At 50.3% G+C, this 16,330-nt stretch overlaps 1 protein-coding gene across 1 annotated transcript; it reads right to left on the reverse strand.

Annotated features, from left to right (window-relative positions):
• Window positions 1–3,217: 3,217 nt before the first annotated feature.
• Window positions 3,218–14,446, reverse strand: slc35f1 (solute carrier family 35 member F1). The gene is made up of 8 exons (XM_070849094.1): window positions 14,352–14,446; window positions 10,765–10,940; window positions 9,260–9,387; window positions 7,913–8,072; window positions 7,536–7,692; window positions 5,402–5,454; window positions 5,134–5,288; window positions 3,218–3,451 (listed from the first exon to the last, which is right to left on the reverse strand). Exons 1-8 carry the CDS (start codon window positions 14,444–14,446, stop codon window positions 3,218–3,220), a joined length of 1,158 nt encoding a protein of 385 aa, XP_070705195.1.
• Between the last annotated feature and the right edge of the window lie 1,884 nt (window positions 14,447–16,330).

The following is a 16,330-nucleotide window of genomic DNA, read 5'->3' on the forward strand; positions in this document are numbered from 1 at the left end:
TTCATCCATCTCCATTATCTATACCACTTATCCTTAAGATTCCCGGGGATAAAATGCGTACGTACTGTACTATCAGGTTGTCAGATGTGTCCTGTCCTCTTGGTGTTGGAGAGTAAGTGTGTCCCATCTTAACACACTCACACACTCTCAGAGGTGTCTCTGGGTCCACAGATCACCATCCATCTGTCTATGCTCACATTGAGGAACAAACTCCAGTCCTCATCCTGCTCACTCTGAGAACTGGCAGGAGGAGCGGTTTCCCTCTGAACATATTTTAACTGTTTTATCTCACTTCCATATGGAGAATATTAAAGGTTAGAAAAGTGTGTGTAAGGCAGCACAGTGCTGCACTGGTTAGCACTGTTACCTCACAGCAAGAAGGTTCCAGGTCCGACCAGCCGGCAGGTTGGCGGTTTGAGCCTGGGGCCTTGTGGAGTGTGGAGTTTGAATGTTCTCCCCGTGCTTGGGGTGTGGGTTCTCCGCACTCTCCCACAGTCACAGACGCATTTCTGACTCTAAATTGCCTGTAGGTGTGATTGACTGGTGACCAATCCAGAGCGTACCCCACTTCTCATCCAATGTCAGGTGGGATTGGCTTTGCGATGGATGTGTGATGAGTGTGTGTATGTAGACACACACACTGTAACCTAAATGTGTGTTTCAGCCTCACAGTGATGCTCTGTGTCTGTCAGCAGTCAGCGTCACAGCAGCAGTGACACCATGAGCCTGTTATCAACGTGTTTTCATCTAAAAACAGTTACTCTTACTGAGGCGGAATAGTTCAATATGTCACTAAAACTTGTATAACCTGACCCCACATTTTATAGACATTCTAGTTGCACCATCAGACCCCTGACTAAACATGATGAGAGAAAACTGATTTAAAATCTGATTATAAAGGCATGAAGAGGTTTTCCAGTTTGGTCAACCTCAAAGTGTCGTCCTGCAGTGGAGATGAGGACAGCTTCTTGTCTTACGTGGACACACAGAGCGTCTCCCCTCAGCTCGGCTCTGTATCTCAGCTCCAGACATGAGGAGTTTTGGCTTTGGCATGTGCTGATGGGTCTGAGGTTTTCTCCCCCCACACAGTGTCTGACATGGAGCGGCTCTTTTATAAATCTGTTGGACACACAGAGGCTCCACTGTTCAGTTTAAACACAGACAGACAGACAGACAGACAGACAGACACGGACGGACAAACAGACAGACAGACAGACAGACAGACGCGGACGGACAGACGGACAGACAGACAGACAGACAGACAAACAGACACGGATGGACGGACAGACAGACAGACAGACAGAAGTCCATGTCTTCATAGAGCTGCTGTTCTGGCTGCTTGACACAGAAGCTTTATTTAACTTTGGTAACATCACTGTAAGCACATTGTTGATAGCAGCTCCAGGGCACAACATCATACAGGATACAAAGGCCAGAGAAGAAAGGAGAGTAATCAAAGTCCTTTGGAAATAACATGGACAGGAAGTGAACAAAGAACCAGAGCAGAGCAGCTGCACAGCTTTACCTTCAGTCCACTCAGTGCTCCCCCTGGGATGGAAACATGTTGCTCGTTACATCACACTTCATCAGCACTTTAATTGGAACTACAGTATTAGAACAGACAACACATGAAGCCAAACACAGTTGCGAGGCCTGGAGCACACACCCCACCACACACAGCCCCATCCTCTGGTTCCTGTCCCTGACCTGGTGTGCACACTGAGCAGGAAGAAGCACACCAGGTTGGTCAGGCAGGTCAGGCAGAACACCCACTGTTTCACACCAGCCTTTTGGGGGACAGCTGTCCACAGGGTGACCACTAAACCCCCCCCCCCCCTGTGGTCTAAGGCCCAGTCCCACCCTAGCCCCATCCCAGTCCCTTGTCCCTTCTCAGGCCTAGTCCCATCTTAGTCCCCACCCAGTTCCTGTCCCATCCTAGTCCCAGTCCCTTCTCAGACCCAGTTCCAGTCCCAGTCCCATCCCAAACCTAGTCCAATGCCAGTCCCTTCTCAGACTCAGTTCCACCCTAGTTCCAGTCCATTCTAAGACCCAGTCCCATCCTAGTCCCATCCCAGTCCCTTCTCAGACCCAGTTCCATCCTAGTCCCAGTCCCGTCCCAGTCCCAGTCAGTCTGGACACGCCCTGTGACTGGGCGTCCATGCAGGCAGCTACATGTGCTCCTACTGTCACTCACTGACATTACCCTCCTGAACCCAAAACAGCTCCTGCCACCTCACAACTCCATCAAGCACACTGTCAAGCTGGACGATGGGAAGTGTAGGATCCCCTGTTGGTAAGTCTGACCCATACTGGGGGTTATAAGCTGTATGTCTAGCCTGTGTTGACCAGTGTTGTTATGGTGCCAGCATCTCCTCAGGGAGGTGTTACAGTAAACCAGATCTAAGTCTGTGTGACCCCTGACCACCACCAGTACAGATGCCTCATGTGGTGCCTTGGTTCAGCTGAACTCCCAGCTGCAGTGGAGAGACTGTGGAGGGTAAACGCTGAGTAAAAGTGACCAGACTTCAGCATATGAAGTCTAAATAAGTGTGTACCAGCCTATAAAGATCCACCATGTGAAGAAGACAGGTGTTCAGCGGCTGCTGTCAGAGGCTCCGATGCCCCGTTCAGTGAAGTTTGTCTCACACACAGCAGGTAAATGAAGTCAGGGAGCTGTGGGGAGATTTTGGGTCCCCCCTGCCCCCCTTCACTTCCAGGATTATCTGACTGCAGTCTGGCTGGTGGTCACCGAGCCTATCACTGACTTTGACTCAGGAGGAGCAGGAGGAGATTTGACTCAGGTATAAGAGTTGAATAGAGCCCTAGCAGACACAACAGATATAAAACAACAAGAGATGAAATAAAATGACAATCCCATCTATTTACATGAATGATCTTTATAAGTCACTACTGTCTGCTCACAGTCTGTGATCATAGTGAACCTCAACAGCTCATCTTCACCTGGTTTAACTCCATTCTCCTCATACTTGGTACATGAATTTGTCTGAACTGGGTCACTGTGTGGATGGAGACTCCGTCCCTCGACTCAGGCCAGAAATGAAGACCTAGACCTACCTGGGCGGACACCCAGCTGCCCTGCTCAGCAGACTGGGTGCAGCCAGCACTATTCTCTGTATCCAGCTGTGGCCACAGCCTAGAGGCTGCAGCTGACTGCAGACCCACCAGGCTGGCAGACTGGACCCCCTCCCACAGTGTCTTAGGCCACACGTATAGGAAGCTCGTCCCCCACCTCAGGACCCAGGCTGGTGTAGGTGACGGAGGGCTCCAGGACTCCAGGGCTGAGCGGGGGCTGGTCGGTGACCGGCTGGTTGCCTGTGTTCCTGAACTGCTTATAGACCCGCGGGTCCTGGGCCACATACGTGGATGAGGAGGAATAAAGTACCAGGCCCAAGATAATGATGAAGAATGACAGCAGATAGAGGCCCGAGAACTGCAACACAGAAACAGACAGACAGACAGAAAGAATTGAAGCTGCTGTGAGTAGAAATCAGTGTGACATGGAGACAGCGTGTCCCTCGTCTCCTCAGGTCCTCTCCTCACCAAGGGCATCACTGAGCTGCCTTTAGCGTGTCTGCAGCTCATGTTCTCATGGTCACTACCACTATTAATGGACCAGCAGAGGTGGTTCCAACCTTCACAGTCACTACTGTCATCTGGCTGTTAACACTATAATATCATACTGCTAATCTTTTAGTCACACTTCTATTGTTAGTGCTATAGTCACTGCTAGTACGTTGGTTGCTGTTTGTGTTCTCTCTCTCTCTCTCTCTCTCTCTCTCTCTGTCCAACCTCCACCCAACGCGGACCCCTACAGAAGCCGCCCACATTGAGCCTGGGTCTGTTCCAGGTTTCTTCCCGTTAAAGGGGAGTTTTCCCGTTAAAGGGGAGTTCTTCCTCCACTGTTTCCTAATATAATATCTGATGCTGCTCATGTGGGGATTCTTGAATCCTTAATGTTGAATTCCTGAATCGTTGGGTCTCTAATTAAAGAGTTTGGTCTAGACCTGCTCTTTATGTAAAGCGTCTTGAGATAACGCTGTTGTGAATTGGCGCTATATAAATAAAGATTGATTGATTGAACACTCAAAACAGGCTAAAAGTCATGTGCTGATCACACAGAAAACATGAGCTCTTCATGCTGTCTACATACCAAAAACATGGGAACATATTCCAAGGAAGCCCCTTTTTTTTGGACTGAGAGAACATCAGAGAGGTATCCATCAGGGCGCATAAAGGAAAACTTGATTGATTGACCTGATTCTGATCAGTCTGATCAGTAACTGATCCTACAGGTGGTTTGTATGAGAGAATGAGCTCTGGACTGCAAATCACTGGAGGATATGAGATTGAAAAAAACCTACGGAACATTATTGATGTCGTAGGATTATTAGAGGAGACCCCTCAGCTCATTTATTCTGTTTTAGCTCATTTATGTTCAGGTGAACCTGTGAGGACCAGAGTCCTGTTTGGGGATGAGCCTGTCTGTAGCTCCTCCACGCCATCACAGGTGTGCTCCTGTGTGAGGAGGAAACAGCTCTTCTCTTTGTTGGTCGACTCTTCCTGCTGCTGATGAGCTTGTGTTCACACACAGTGTTTCACACCTGGTCACTGTTACTGTTGATCAGACACGACTGTGTCAGTGGAATGCCTTCAGACACAATCGACTTGTTAATTCAAACTGAGGCAGCTTGATGGCTGCAGAGATGGAAGCAGGACGCTGTGGCTCAGCCAGCTATGACCTGTGACTCTGTGACTCTGTGACCAGTGTGAATGTATCTCTGCGACACACACAGGACTGTAGAATATGGAGGTCACATGGACTCTGACCTCAGGCCGTCCAGTGTGTTAACATGACCATGGCTGTTAGAGATGGTTGTTAGAGCCGGTAGACTAGTGTTAGTGTGTCAGGTGTGTGTTACTGTCACAGCCCAGCGGTTCATCAGTACACTGCTGTAACGCACTCCTGATGGACAGCTGATGCGCCACAGCCACAGGTATCGCCTCCGCAGTCCCACACTGTCAGAGCCTAGTGCCTGTACCAGGCGCCATGACGCCGCTGGGCTGAGTGGAGCTACGTGTGCAGACATGCTGTGAGTGGCAGTCAAACGTTACCTGGTAGTGGAAGAGGAAGAGGCCACAGAAGAGGCTGTACAGGTCAGCTGTGAGCAGAGACAGGTTGACTGAGGTGGCACTCGTCCTCTTCATCACCAGAGGCATGAAGCTGTACAGGCAGAACATGAAGGCACTGAACGCAGCGTAGAAAAGACCTGCACACACACACACACACACACACACTTGAAATCATTGCTGGACTGCATGGACATCACACTCTGTGGTAATATTACTGTGTGTGTGTGTGTGTGTGTGTACACAGGCTCACCTATCTGCCAGTCCCAGGGGACCTTTAGCAGCTCCTTGTGCTCCATGATGGCCCTGCAGCAGAATGCACACACACAGCAGGGATGAGGGTTGTCTCACAGAGCTTTTGGAACTAAAGGGCAGAGCACAGCCCTGTTTCTCTGTCCTCTCTGGTCCTGTAGGACCCCCTCTGAGCAGCTAACACTGCCCAGATGGACAAACCACCGTCCTTCCAGTGGTGAAATACCAGTTGCCCCCACAGACTCAATTACTCATCCCTCTAATGTGTATTAATAATATTGACACCGGTGAAATGTACACACGTGGACAAAATTGTTGGTACCCCTCTGTTAATGAAAGAAAAACCCACAATGGTCACTGAAATCACTTGAAACTTACAAAAGTAACAATAAATAAAAATTTATTGAAAATTAAACAATCAAAATCAGCCATTACTTTTGAATTGTTGTTCAACAGAATTATTTAAAAAAACAAACTAATGAAACAGGCCTGGACAAAAATGATGGTACCCATAACTTAATATTTTGTTGCACAACCTTTTGAGGCAATCACTGCAATCAAACGATTTCTGTAACTGTCAATGAGACTTCTGCACCTGTCAACAGGTATTTTGGCCCACTCCTCGTGAGCAAACTGCTCCAGTTGTCTCAGGTTTGAAGGGTGTCTTCTCCAGATGGCATGTTTCAGCTCCTTCCACAGATGTTCAATGGGATTTAGATCTGGGCTCATAGAAGGCCACTTCAGAATAGTCCAATGCTTTTCTCTTAGCCATTCTTGGGTGTTTTTGGCTGTGTGTTTTGGGTCGTTATCCTGTTGGAAGACCCATGACCTGTGACTGAGACCAAGCTTTCTGACACTAGGCAGCACATTTCTCTCCAGAATGCCTTGATAGTCTTGAGATTTCATTGTACCTTGCACAGATTCAAGACACCCTGTGCCAGATGCAGCAAAGCAGCCCCAGAACATAACCGAGCCTCCTCCATGTTTCACAGTAGGGACAGTGTTCTTTTCTTGGTATGCTTCATTTTTGCGTCTATGAACATAGAGTTGATGTGCCTTACCAAAAAGCTCCAGTTTTGTCTCATCTGTCCAAAGGACATTCTCCCAGAAGCTTTGTGGCTTGTCAATATGCATTTTCGCGAATTCCAGTCTCGCTTTTTTATGATTTGCTTTCAACAGTGGTGTCCTCCTTGGTCGTCTCCCATGAAGTCCACTTTGACTCAAACAACGACGAATGGTGCGATCTGACACTGATGTACCTTGGCCTTGGAGTTCACCTTTAATTTCTTTGGAGGTTGTTCTGGGCTCTTTGGATACCATTCAAACTATCCGTCTCTTCAATTTCTCATCAATTTTCCTCTTGCGGCCACGTCCAGGGAGGTTGGCTACAGTCCCATGGATCTTAAACTTCTGAATAACATGTGCCACTGTTGTCACAGGAACATCAAGCTGCTTGGAGATGGTCTTATAGCCTTTACCTTTAACATGCTTGTCTATAATTTTCTTTCTAATCTCCTGAGACAACTCTCTCCTTCGCTTTCTGTGGTCCATGTTCAGTGTGGTACACACCATGTCACCAAACAGCACAGTGACTATTTGTCACCCTTTAAATAGGCAGACTGACTGATTATGAGTTTGAAGACACCTGTGATGCCAATTAAAGGACACACCTGAGTTAAACATGTCCCTCTGGTCAAATTATTTTCAATCTTTTATAGAGGTACCATCATTTTTGTCCAGGCCTGTTTCATTAGTTTGTTTTTTTAAATAATTCTGTTGAACCACAATTCAAAAGTAATGGCTGATTTTCAATGGTTAATTTCCAGTAAATTTTTATTTATTGTTACTTTTGTAAGTTTCAAGTGATTTCAGTGACCATTGTGGGTTTTTCTTTCATTAACAGAGGGGTACCAACAATTTTGTCCACGTGTGTATTTGTAAAATATCTGAAGGCATCATAGTTTGTAAAGTCACCAGTGAGCACAGCTACAGATGAGTAACTGTAGTGGAAAGAACAGTCCAGAACCTCAGTGCATACAAATATAAAGCATGGAGGGACCCCAAGTACAGCACAAACAGCTCACCAGCATGCCTGAGTACAGCAATGTGAGATACTTCCCACCACACACACTCACAGCTGGATGCCACTGAAGAAGGATCCGAAGAGTCCCATCATGCCGAGGAACTCCACACGGCTCAGGTTCTTCACGATGAACTCCTCACAGACATTGGAGATCCCATACAGTGTCGCTCCCCCCAGAACCAGAAGGTCCCCAAACAGCTTCTGCTCTCCTAGATGCACAAGGGGGACAAGAGGGGAAGAGCAATGAAAGGACCATGAGACTTCACCGCACCCCTACTGCACAGACACCATCCACATGCTACTGCCCCTGGAGCTACAACATGCGCTGGAACGTCCAAATGCCATATTGTGGTCTGGAATCAGAACTAAAACCACCAGGGTCTACGGCCTGCAGGACCTGTGTATGTGTGTGTGTGGGGGGGGACTTACCAAGGCCCTGCTGCCGACCAAGCAGGATGTCTGCTCCCACCATGCAGCCGACACCCAGCAGACACAGCCCTGCCCCGACAAAGTGGACTGCCTTGTACCTGACCATCAGAAAGAACCAGGACAGCAGCAGGACCACAGGGATGACGAAACAGTCGAGCAGCTGGGACAAGGACAGACACACACAGACAGGACGGGTTCCTGTGGTTACTGCAGCCCTCACCTCTCTTCTTTGTCAGAGCATCAGACTGCTGACCAGTGAGCCAGGCTGTCTCAGGCTGCAAACAGGCTGCTGTTGGCCCCTGCAGGACCCTCCAACTCCAGAGACACTCACACACTCCTGGCTCAGTTCCAGTTACTGAGGCTGTGGTTCTTTTGTGTTTGGGCCCAAATATCCAGCCAGGGAGAAAAGTGCACACAGACACAAGGATTTCATCGTATCTGCAGGGCTCAATGAGCCACGTGGCAGAGCTGGGAGACACATGGCTAACACAGGTAATAAGAGACAGCTGAGGGCTTCCCCAGGCTACATGGTGCAGCCTTTAAGCTTCATATGGACGACATCCAGAGTGCTGATTGGATTTGTAGTGGCTGATGCTGTTTGGAATGTGTGTGGGGGCACAGAGGGAGCGAGCCAGTGTTTGCACAGTGACTCCAGTACTGTGACACTGGGACAGGGTGTAGACGGATGTCGGACTGAGTGTGTCTGTAGATACACAGGGTGTGCAACAGAATCATCCTCCTGTGTTTCTGAGCCCCACAGCCATGTTAAAAGCCACCCCAGGGGCTCTGTGCACATCCTCGGCTATTTTCACCAATACTGACTTTTGATGCAGGAGTGTCAGCTGACTCCTTCATTCCTGACAGATAAGTGTCTCACTGCCAACAGCCTTAACGTAGCACAAAATATTGAACATGCAGTGCGGATTCTTACACTATTTATAGGAAATAAAATAAATTCTGGGAAAGACATTCATGTAATGTGAACCAGATAAAGGGCGGGACTCTGCTGAGACGAATTAAAAAGAGGAATACCTGCATTGACCTGTTCAGATAAACTACAGGTTTGACTGCTGCTATAACTGTGCTTTTAAGCACAGCCTGGATAGAACTATGGATGACATGACAGCCCCCCTAAAGTGAAGCCACAATACTTAACTAACACATTAGCACATTAGCATTAAACACAAGGGAGAGGTGAGGCTGTGGGCTTTGTCTTCAACCAGAGGACACACTGACACTAGATGAAGAACTAATGGGGCACCAAGTTTTCATCCTGAGGAGGATGTGAGTGTCATGCCAGTCCACACACACACACACACACACACACACATGGAGGCACAGACTGACCTGGACACTGGAGAGCGTAGTGTACTGGTAAGCTTTAAGCACCAGATAGTTGGCCTCAATGTCTATCAGACCCAGAATCATGTATTTCCACCAGCGCTGCCTCAGGATGGCCAGCAGGTTCCCCTCCCCTGGTGGGATAGTGAGAGACAGGGAAAGTCAGATGGCTCTGAGCCCCAGGCTGGTCTGAGGCTGGCCCTCGTCCTCACTGTGCTGATGGTCTCTCAGGCTGCAGGAATGTGGCCTCACCTGTTTTGATCCTAACAACACAGTCTTCCTCTCCTCTCCCACACTGAACTTCGTTTTGTTACTTGTGCAAACGAAGTGCTGACTTTGGTGCTGTAATTTACTGCCATGTTCATTTCCTGCTGTGGCTATACTACAAGTACTTTACCGAAAGTTTGGCTTGGAAACAAATATAGAAATAATGTGACGAGGAGAGCAGTGGAGAGCACAGGCTGAACACAGGCTGTCAGTGAATAAATGGGGAGAAAATGACCACACACTCACCCTGATGTCCTGAATCATTATGATAAATGTGTCTGTCATTAAGTCACACGGTGCAGAATCACTAATGACAAACATAAGTTACCAAGTAAAAACATTTGTAACTAGATTAAAACATGTTACTGACACATTGTAGAGCCACAAAAATGTACAAGTGCTTTCTAAATCTTCATAAGCCTTTAAGAGAAAGGTGTCTGAGAGGCTCAATCGAATTTTGAAAGCCTCTCTGTGTAGATTATTGATGTGATTCGACCATATTCAGTGTTAGCATTTCATTTGTCTTGTCGTTGTGTGATGTGAGTGTTGCTGTTCATGGGACACACATGCCATCCTCACGCTGCACATCCTCTTGACCTGTGATCGTGATGCTCCGTGAACCAAATGCTGCAGTAACTAGGTTAGGATGAGGGGTGACTTTTATCGCTGATAAAGATCGATACAAAAAAGTGGATCCCTCTCCTGTTAGATCACTATGCTGATCACTGGGTGTTTGGTGTACAGTCAGCTCCTCTGCTGCTGTTGTTTTGGCATTTTAGAAAGCATGGCGGTGCAGTGGTTAGCACTGCTGCCTCACAGAGAGAAACTGTCTGGTTGGAACCAGTCGGCCCCCATGTTCTCTCTGGTGCCCCTGCTTCCTCCCACAGTCACAAACATGCAGGTTAACTGGTGATTCTAAACTGACTGTAGGTTTTAGTGTGAGTGGTTGTCTGCCCTGTGATTGGCGGACCCTGCCTCTCGCCCAATGTCAGTTGGGATTGGTTCCAGCCCTGCCTTGACCCTGAGAGATAGGCGGTGTAGACAGTGGATGGATGGATGGACTTTTTAAAGCTGTGTTTTACCATGCTTCAACACAGAGTACTGCAAAGAAGGGAGACACGCTGTGCTCATGACCAGGGTCATTCTTGTGTTTGGGGTCCACCTAAGATATTCTGTCTCCATGCTGTGATGTTCATAAACTCACGATGGTCCTCCTCCTGTTTCACTGAGGGCCCACTGCGTACCTTGCCTTACTGCCAGCGTGGTGGTGTAGACCAGGAAGAGCAGGATGTAGTTGAGGAAGCTCTGGAACACTGGCGTATTAGCGTGGAAGTCATCAGCCAGATACTTGCTGGTCAGACCGATAGCACAGATTAACAAGGACAGGACCTGCCCCAGGGCCAGAGTCACCAGCAGGTCCCTGCAGGGTCACGAGACAACAGTTCAGCAGTGTGGCATGGACATCCTGGCATCAGTCTTAGTGTTAGCCCCAGTTTTAGCCCCAGTGTTAGCTCCAGTGTTAGCTCCAGTGTTAGCCCCAGTGTTAGCCTCAATGTTAGCTCCAGTGTTAGCTCCAGTGTTAGCCCCAGTGTTAGCCTCAATGTTAACTCCAGTGTTAGCCTCGATGTTAGCCCCAGTGTTAGCTCCAATGTTAGCCTCAATGTTAACCCCAGTATTAGCCTCAATGTGAGCCCCAGTGTTAGCCTTGATGTTAGCCCCAGTGTTAGCCTCAATGTTATCTCCAGTGTTAGCCTTGATGTTAGCCCCAGTGTTAGCCTCAATGTTAGCTCCAGTGTTAGCCCCAGTGTTAGCCTCAATGTTAACTCCAGTGTTAGCCTCGATGTTAGTCCCAGTGTTAGCTCCAATGTTAGCCTCAATGTTAACCCCAGTGTTAGCCTCAATGTGAGCCCCAGTGTTAGCCTCGATGTTAGCCCCAGTGTTAGCCTCAATGTTAGCTCCAGTGTTAGCCTCAATGTTAGCTCCAGTGTTAGCCTCGATGTTAGCCCCAGTGTTAGCCTCGATGTTAGCCCCAGTGTTAGCCTCAATGTTAGCTCCAGTGTTAGCCTCAATGTTAGCTCCAGTGTTAGCCTCAATGTTAGCCCCAGTGTTAGCCCTAGAGACAAGACAGGACAGGGAGACAGGACAGGACAGGACAGGGAGACAGGACAGGACAGGGAGACAGGACGGGACAGAACAGGGAGACAGGACAGGACAGGACAGGGAGACAGGACGGGACAGGACGGGACAGAACAGGGAGACAGGACAGGACAGGGACACAGGACAGAACAGGGAGACAGGACAGGACAGGACAGGGACAGGACGGGACAGGGAGACAGGACAGAACAGGACAGGACAGAACAGGGAGACAGAACAGGGAGACAGGACAGGGAGACAGGACATAACAGGGAGACAGGACAGGACAGGATAGAACAGGACAGGACAGAACAGGGAGACAGGACAGGGAGACAGGACAGGACAGAACAGGACAGGACAGGACAGGGAGACAGGACAGAACAGAACAGGATGGGACAGAACAGGGAGACAGGACAGAACAGGGAGACAGGACAGGACAAGGAGACAGGACGGGACAGAACAGGACAGAACAGGGAGACAGGACAGGACAGGGAGACAGGACAGAACAGAACAGAACAGGACGGGACAGAACAGGACAGGACAGAACAGGACAGGACAGGACAGGACAGGACAGGACAGGACAGGACAGGGAGACAGGGAGACAGGACAGAACAGGACAGGACAGGAAAGGACAGGGAGACAGGACAGAACAGGACAGGACAGGACAGAACAGGGAGACAGGACAGGGCAGGACAGGACAGGACAGAACAGGGAGACAGGACAGGACAGGACAGGACAGGGAGACATACAGGACAGGACAGAACAGGGAGACAGGACAGGACAGGACAGAACAGAACAGGGAGACAGGACAGGACAGGACAGGACAGAACAGGACAGGACAGGACAGGACAGAACAGGACAGAACAGGACAGGACAGGACAGGACAGGGAGACAGGACAGAACAGGACAGGACAGGACAGGACAGGACAGGACAGGACAGGACAGGGAGACAGGACAGGGAGACAGGACAGGGAAACAGGACAGGACAGGACAGGACAGGGAGACAGGACAGAACAGAACAGGATGGGACAGAACAGGGAGACAGGACAGAACAGGGAGACAGGACAGGACAGGGAGACAGGACGGGACAGAGCAGGACAGAACAGGGAGACAGGACAGGACAGAACAGGGAGACAGGACAGGACAGGGATACAGGACAGAACAGAACAGAACAGGACGGGACAGAACACGACAGGACAGGACAGGACAGGACAGAACAGGGAGACAGGATAGAACAGGACAGGACAGGGAGACATACAGGACAGGACAGAACAGGGAGACAAGACAGGACAGGACAGAACAGGGAGACAGGACAGGACAGGACAGAACAGGGAGACAGGGAGACAGGACAGGACAGAACAGGACAGGAAAGGACAGGGAGACAGGACAGGACAGGACAGGACAGAACAGGGAGACAGGACAGGGCAGGACAGGACAGGACAGAACAGGGAGACAGGACAGGACAGGACAGGACAGGACAGGACAGGACAGGGAGACAGGATAGAACAGGACAGGACAGGACAGGACAGGACAGGGAGACATACAGGACAGGACAGAACAGGGAGACAAGACAGGACAGGACAGAACAGGGAGACAGGACAGGACAGGACAGGACAGGACAGGACAGGACAGGACAGGATGGGACAGAACAGGGAGACAGGACGGAACAGGGAGACAGGACAGGACAGGGAGACAGGACGGGACAGAGCAGGACAGAACAGGGAGACAGGACAGGACAGAACAGGGAGACAGGACAGAACAGAACAGAACAGGACGGGACAGAACAGGACAGGACAGGACAGAACAGGGAGACAGGATAGAACAGGACAGGACAGGACAGGACAGGGAGACATACAGGACAGGACAGAACAGGGAGACAAGACAGGACAGGACAGAACAGGGAGACAGGACAGGACAGGACAGGACAGGACAGAACAGGACAGGACAGGACAGAACAGAACAGAACAGGACAGGACAGGACAGGGAGACAGGACAGGACAGGGAGACAGGACAGGGAGACAGGACAGGACAGGACAGGGAGACAGGACAGGACAGGACAGGGAGACAGGACAGGACAGGACAGGACAGAACAGGACAGGACAGGGAGACAGGACAGGACAGGGAGACAGGACAGAACAGAACAGAACAGGACGGGACAGAACAGGACAGGACAGGACAGAACAGGGAGACAGGATAGAACAGGACAGGACAGGACAGGACAGGGAGACATACAGGACAGGACAGAACAGGGAGACAAGACAGGACAGGACAGAACAGGACAGGACAGGACAGGACAGGACAGGACAGGACAGGACAGGACAGGGAGACAGGACAGGGAGACAGGACAGGGAGACAGGACAGGACAGGACAGGACAGGACAGGACAGGACAGGGAGACAGGACAGGGAGACAGGACAGGACAGAACAGGACAGGACAGGACAGGGAGACAGGACAGGACAGGGAGACAGGACAGGGAGACAGGACAGGACAGGGAGACAGGACAGGGGGGTGGACAGCAGCCTCTGTGCAGACAGTGTGAGTGGAGGCTGATGCAGCAGCAGACAGTCTCTATCTCAGTCTGTACAAATGAAACAAAAGGAGCGACGAGCCGCGGCTGCTGCTCTGACTGACCTGGGAGGGGTATAACGGGAGAGGTACCACCACCAGCAGCAGCAGCAGCAGCAGCAGCTGAGGTTACCTGGTAAAGATCCTCCTGATCCGCTGGTAAAGGCTCGGCTCCGGGGTGCCCGTACCTCTGGGAACGCTCTCCACAGTGGAGACGACAGAAATCATCCTTCCACCGACCGAGCGGAGATCAGCGCATTCTGCTGCGAGGAGACCCGGAGGAGGAGGAAGAGGAGGAGGAGGAGGAGGAGGAGGGGAGCAGGCTTTCCGCTCAGCGGACCCTCCGCTGTCTGTGGTCCAGGTCGTTGCAGTGGAACAGACGTGGTGCTGGGACGCCCTTAACCCTGATCACACACCACGGGATTCAGATCCTGGTACTGTAACACGCAGAGGCGGGTTTTACCACACGGTGGCGCCCCCGCACCCAGACACCCCCTGAGATGGAGACGTGTGAACATGTCTCACCATCCCTGTCCTGGCCCCTGTAGGTCCACAACAACCATGGAGCCATGGGAGTAAAACCTGGAGCCAGTCTGAACTTCGGCTGGGGTCCAGCACACCCTCAGTCTCAATCAGTCTACACTGAGCAAACCGAGGCGTCATGTTCACTGCAGGTCCACCCCCCATCTGACAGCACTGACACTGAGGTGTCCCCAAGACCAGCACCTACACCCCAGCCCCCGGCGCCATCAGGGGGCCTCGCTTTAGAGTGAGGGTGGAATAAGAGCTAATGACAGGCCCAACCCTGCTCCTATTACCCAGTGCACGGTCACCTGACCTGGTCCTGGGACTCAGGACTTGGTCCAGGTCTTCTCCTGCTCCTACTGTTCCTGTCTGTCCAGACTCTGTGAACACACCCGGGGTCAGTCTGGGTCTGTGAGGGACCTGCTGACGTCATGGTAACATGTCAGGATCTCCCTCCTGCCACCAGGGCTCATCCCCTGGCCGCTCCTGGACCACACAGTAGGTGATGGCATCATCATCATCATACCTTCATCTGCCCCTGCTGCTCTTTACCAGCCCTTTTCTCATATTTCTCTCACAGAGTTACTGTATGATGTCTGTATGTAGGAACATGTGAGGAGAGACAACACTGAGCCACCAATCAGTTCCACCTGCACTCACCTGAAGAAAAACCACCTGTCAGTCACCACATGCCACCAGTTGTTAACCAGCTGTGCACGCTGGAGCTCCAACATGTTTTCTGACAACTGGAAACAAAACCTGTCTATGTAAAGGTGCAGTGGTCTGAAGTGACGGTGCAGAGTGTTTGGACTTGGAGGTGACGAGATGAGGGTGATTATGTAGTAAGAGACAGCAGAGACTGAAGGCAGTTCTGCAGCAGCCGTCTGCCCACAGACTGAGAGACACGAAGGACGAGTTTGTGGCTATGAACTGATCACTGCCTGTCTCTGGTGTGATGGCTCCTTGCATGGAAGAGGAAATGTTCATCCGTGACCCTAAATGTGGCCATTTTCTGAATGTGGTCTGGTTCATGTAAACAGCAGATGTTCTGGATCAGGCCTCATTATTCTGATGGACAACTGTGAGATCTGCTGATATTTTTCAGGTTTCAGCAGTGTTCTTTGGACCAATGTGCAGCTCAGTCAGAGTTTTTCTCTCCTGTTGACAGTGAGCTTTAAGTGCTGGAAACCAACCAACCAGTCGAGAGTCTGCAGGGCTGCAGGTAGAGACACTGCTCAGACGGACGAATACAGTGACTGTTGAAACACTCAGAGAGACCTGGATATCAGCAGGTTTTTGATATGTACAAATGTTGCAGCGCTGACCTTTCCGAGGTGGTTGGAGGCAGGAATGGTAAATGGTCTGTGCTGTGTAGCACCCTTTAGTCTTCTCAACCACTCAAAGCACTTTTACACTACATTCACATTCACCCATTCACACATCTCTGATGCACTGATGGGAGGTACCAACCTGCCATCAAGAAGAAAATAATCATTCACACACACATTGAAGCTGCCTCAGGAACAATTTGGGGTTCAGTGTCCTGCTGAGCACAAATAAATTCTGTTTTTCCAGTTTCACAGCAGG

Source organism: Pempheris klunzingeri, chromosome 18 (assembly GCF_042242105.1).
Source record: "Pempheris klunzingeri isolate RE-2024b chromosome 18, fPemKlu1.hap1, whole genome shotgun sequence".
Taxonomy (NCBI): domain Eukaryota; kingdom Metazoa; phylum Chordata; class Actinopteri; order Acropomatiformes; family Pempheridae; genus Pempheris; species Pempheris klunzingeri.

Excerpts from the sequence above, each read along its gene's own strand:
- slc35f1 (XM_070849094.1), bottom strand. The coding sequence starts at position 14,446 with ATGATTTCTGTCGTCTCCACTGTGGAGAGCGTTCCCAGAGGTACGGGC. Across the intron at positions 8,073-9,259 it reads CTACGCTCTCCAGTGTCCAG|CTGCTCGACTGTTTCGTCAT; the intron begins GTCAGTCTGTGC and ends TCCTTGTCCCAG. Across the intron at positions 5,289-5,401 it reads CCCCTGGGACTGGCAGATAG|GTCTTTTCTACGCTGCGTTC; the intron begins GTGAGCCTGTGT and ends GTGTGTGTGCAG.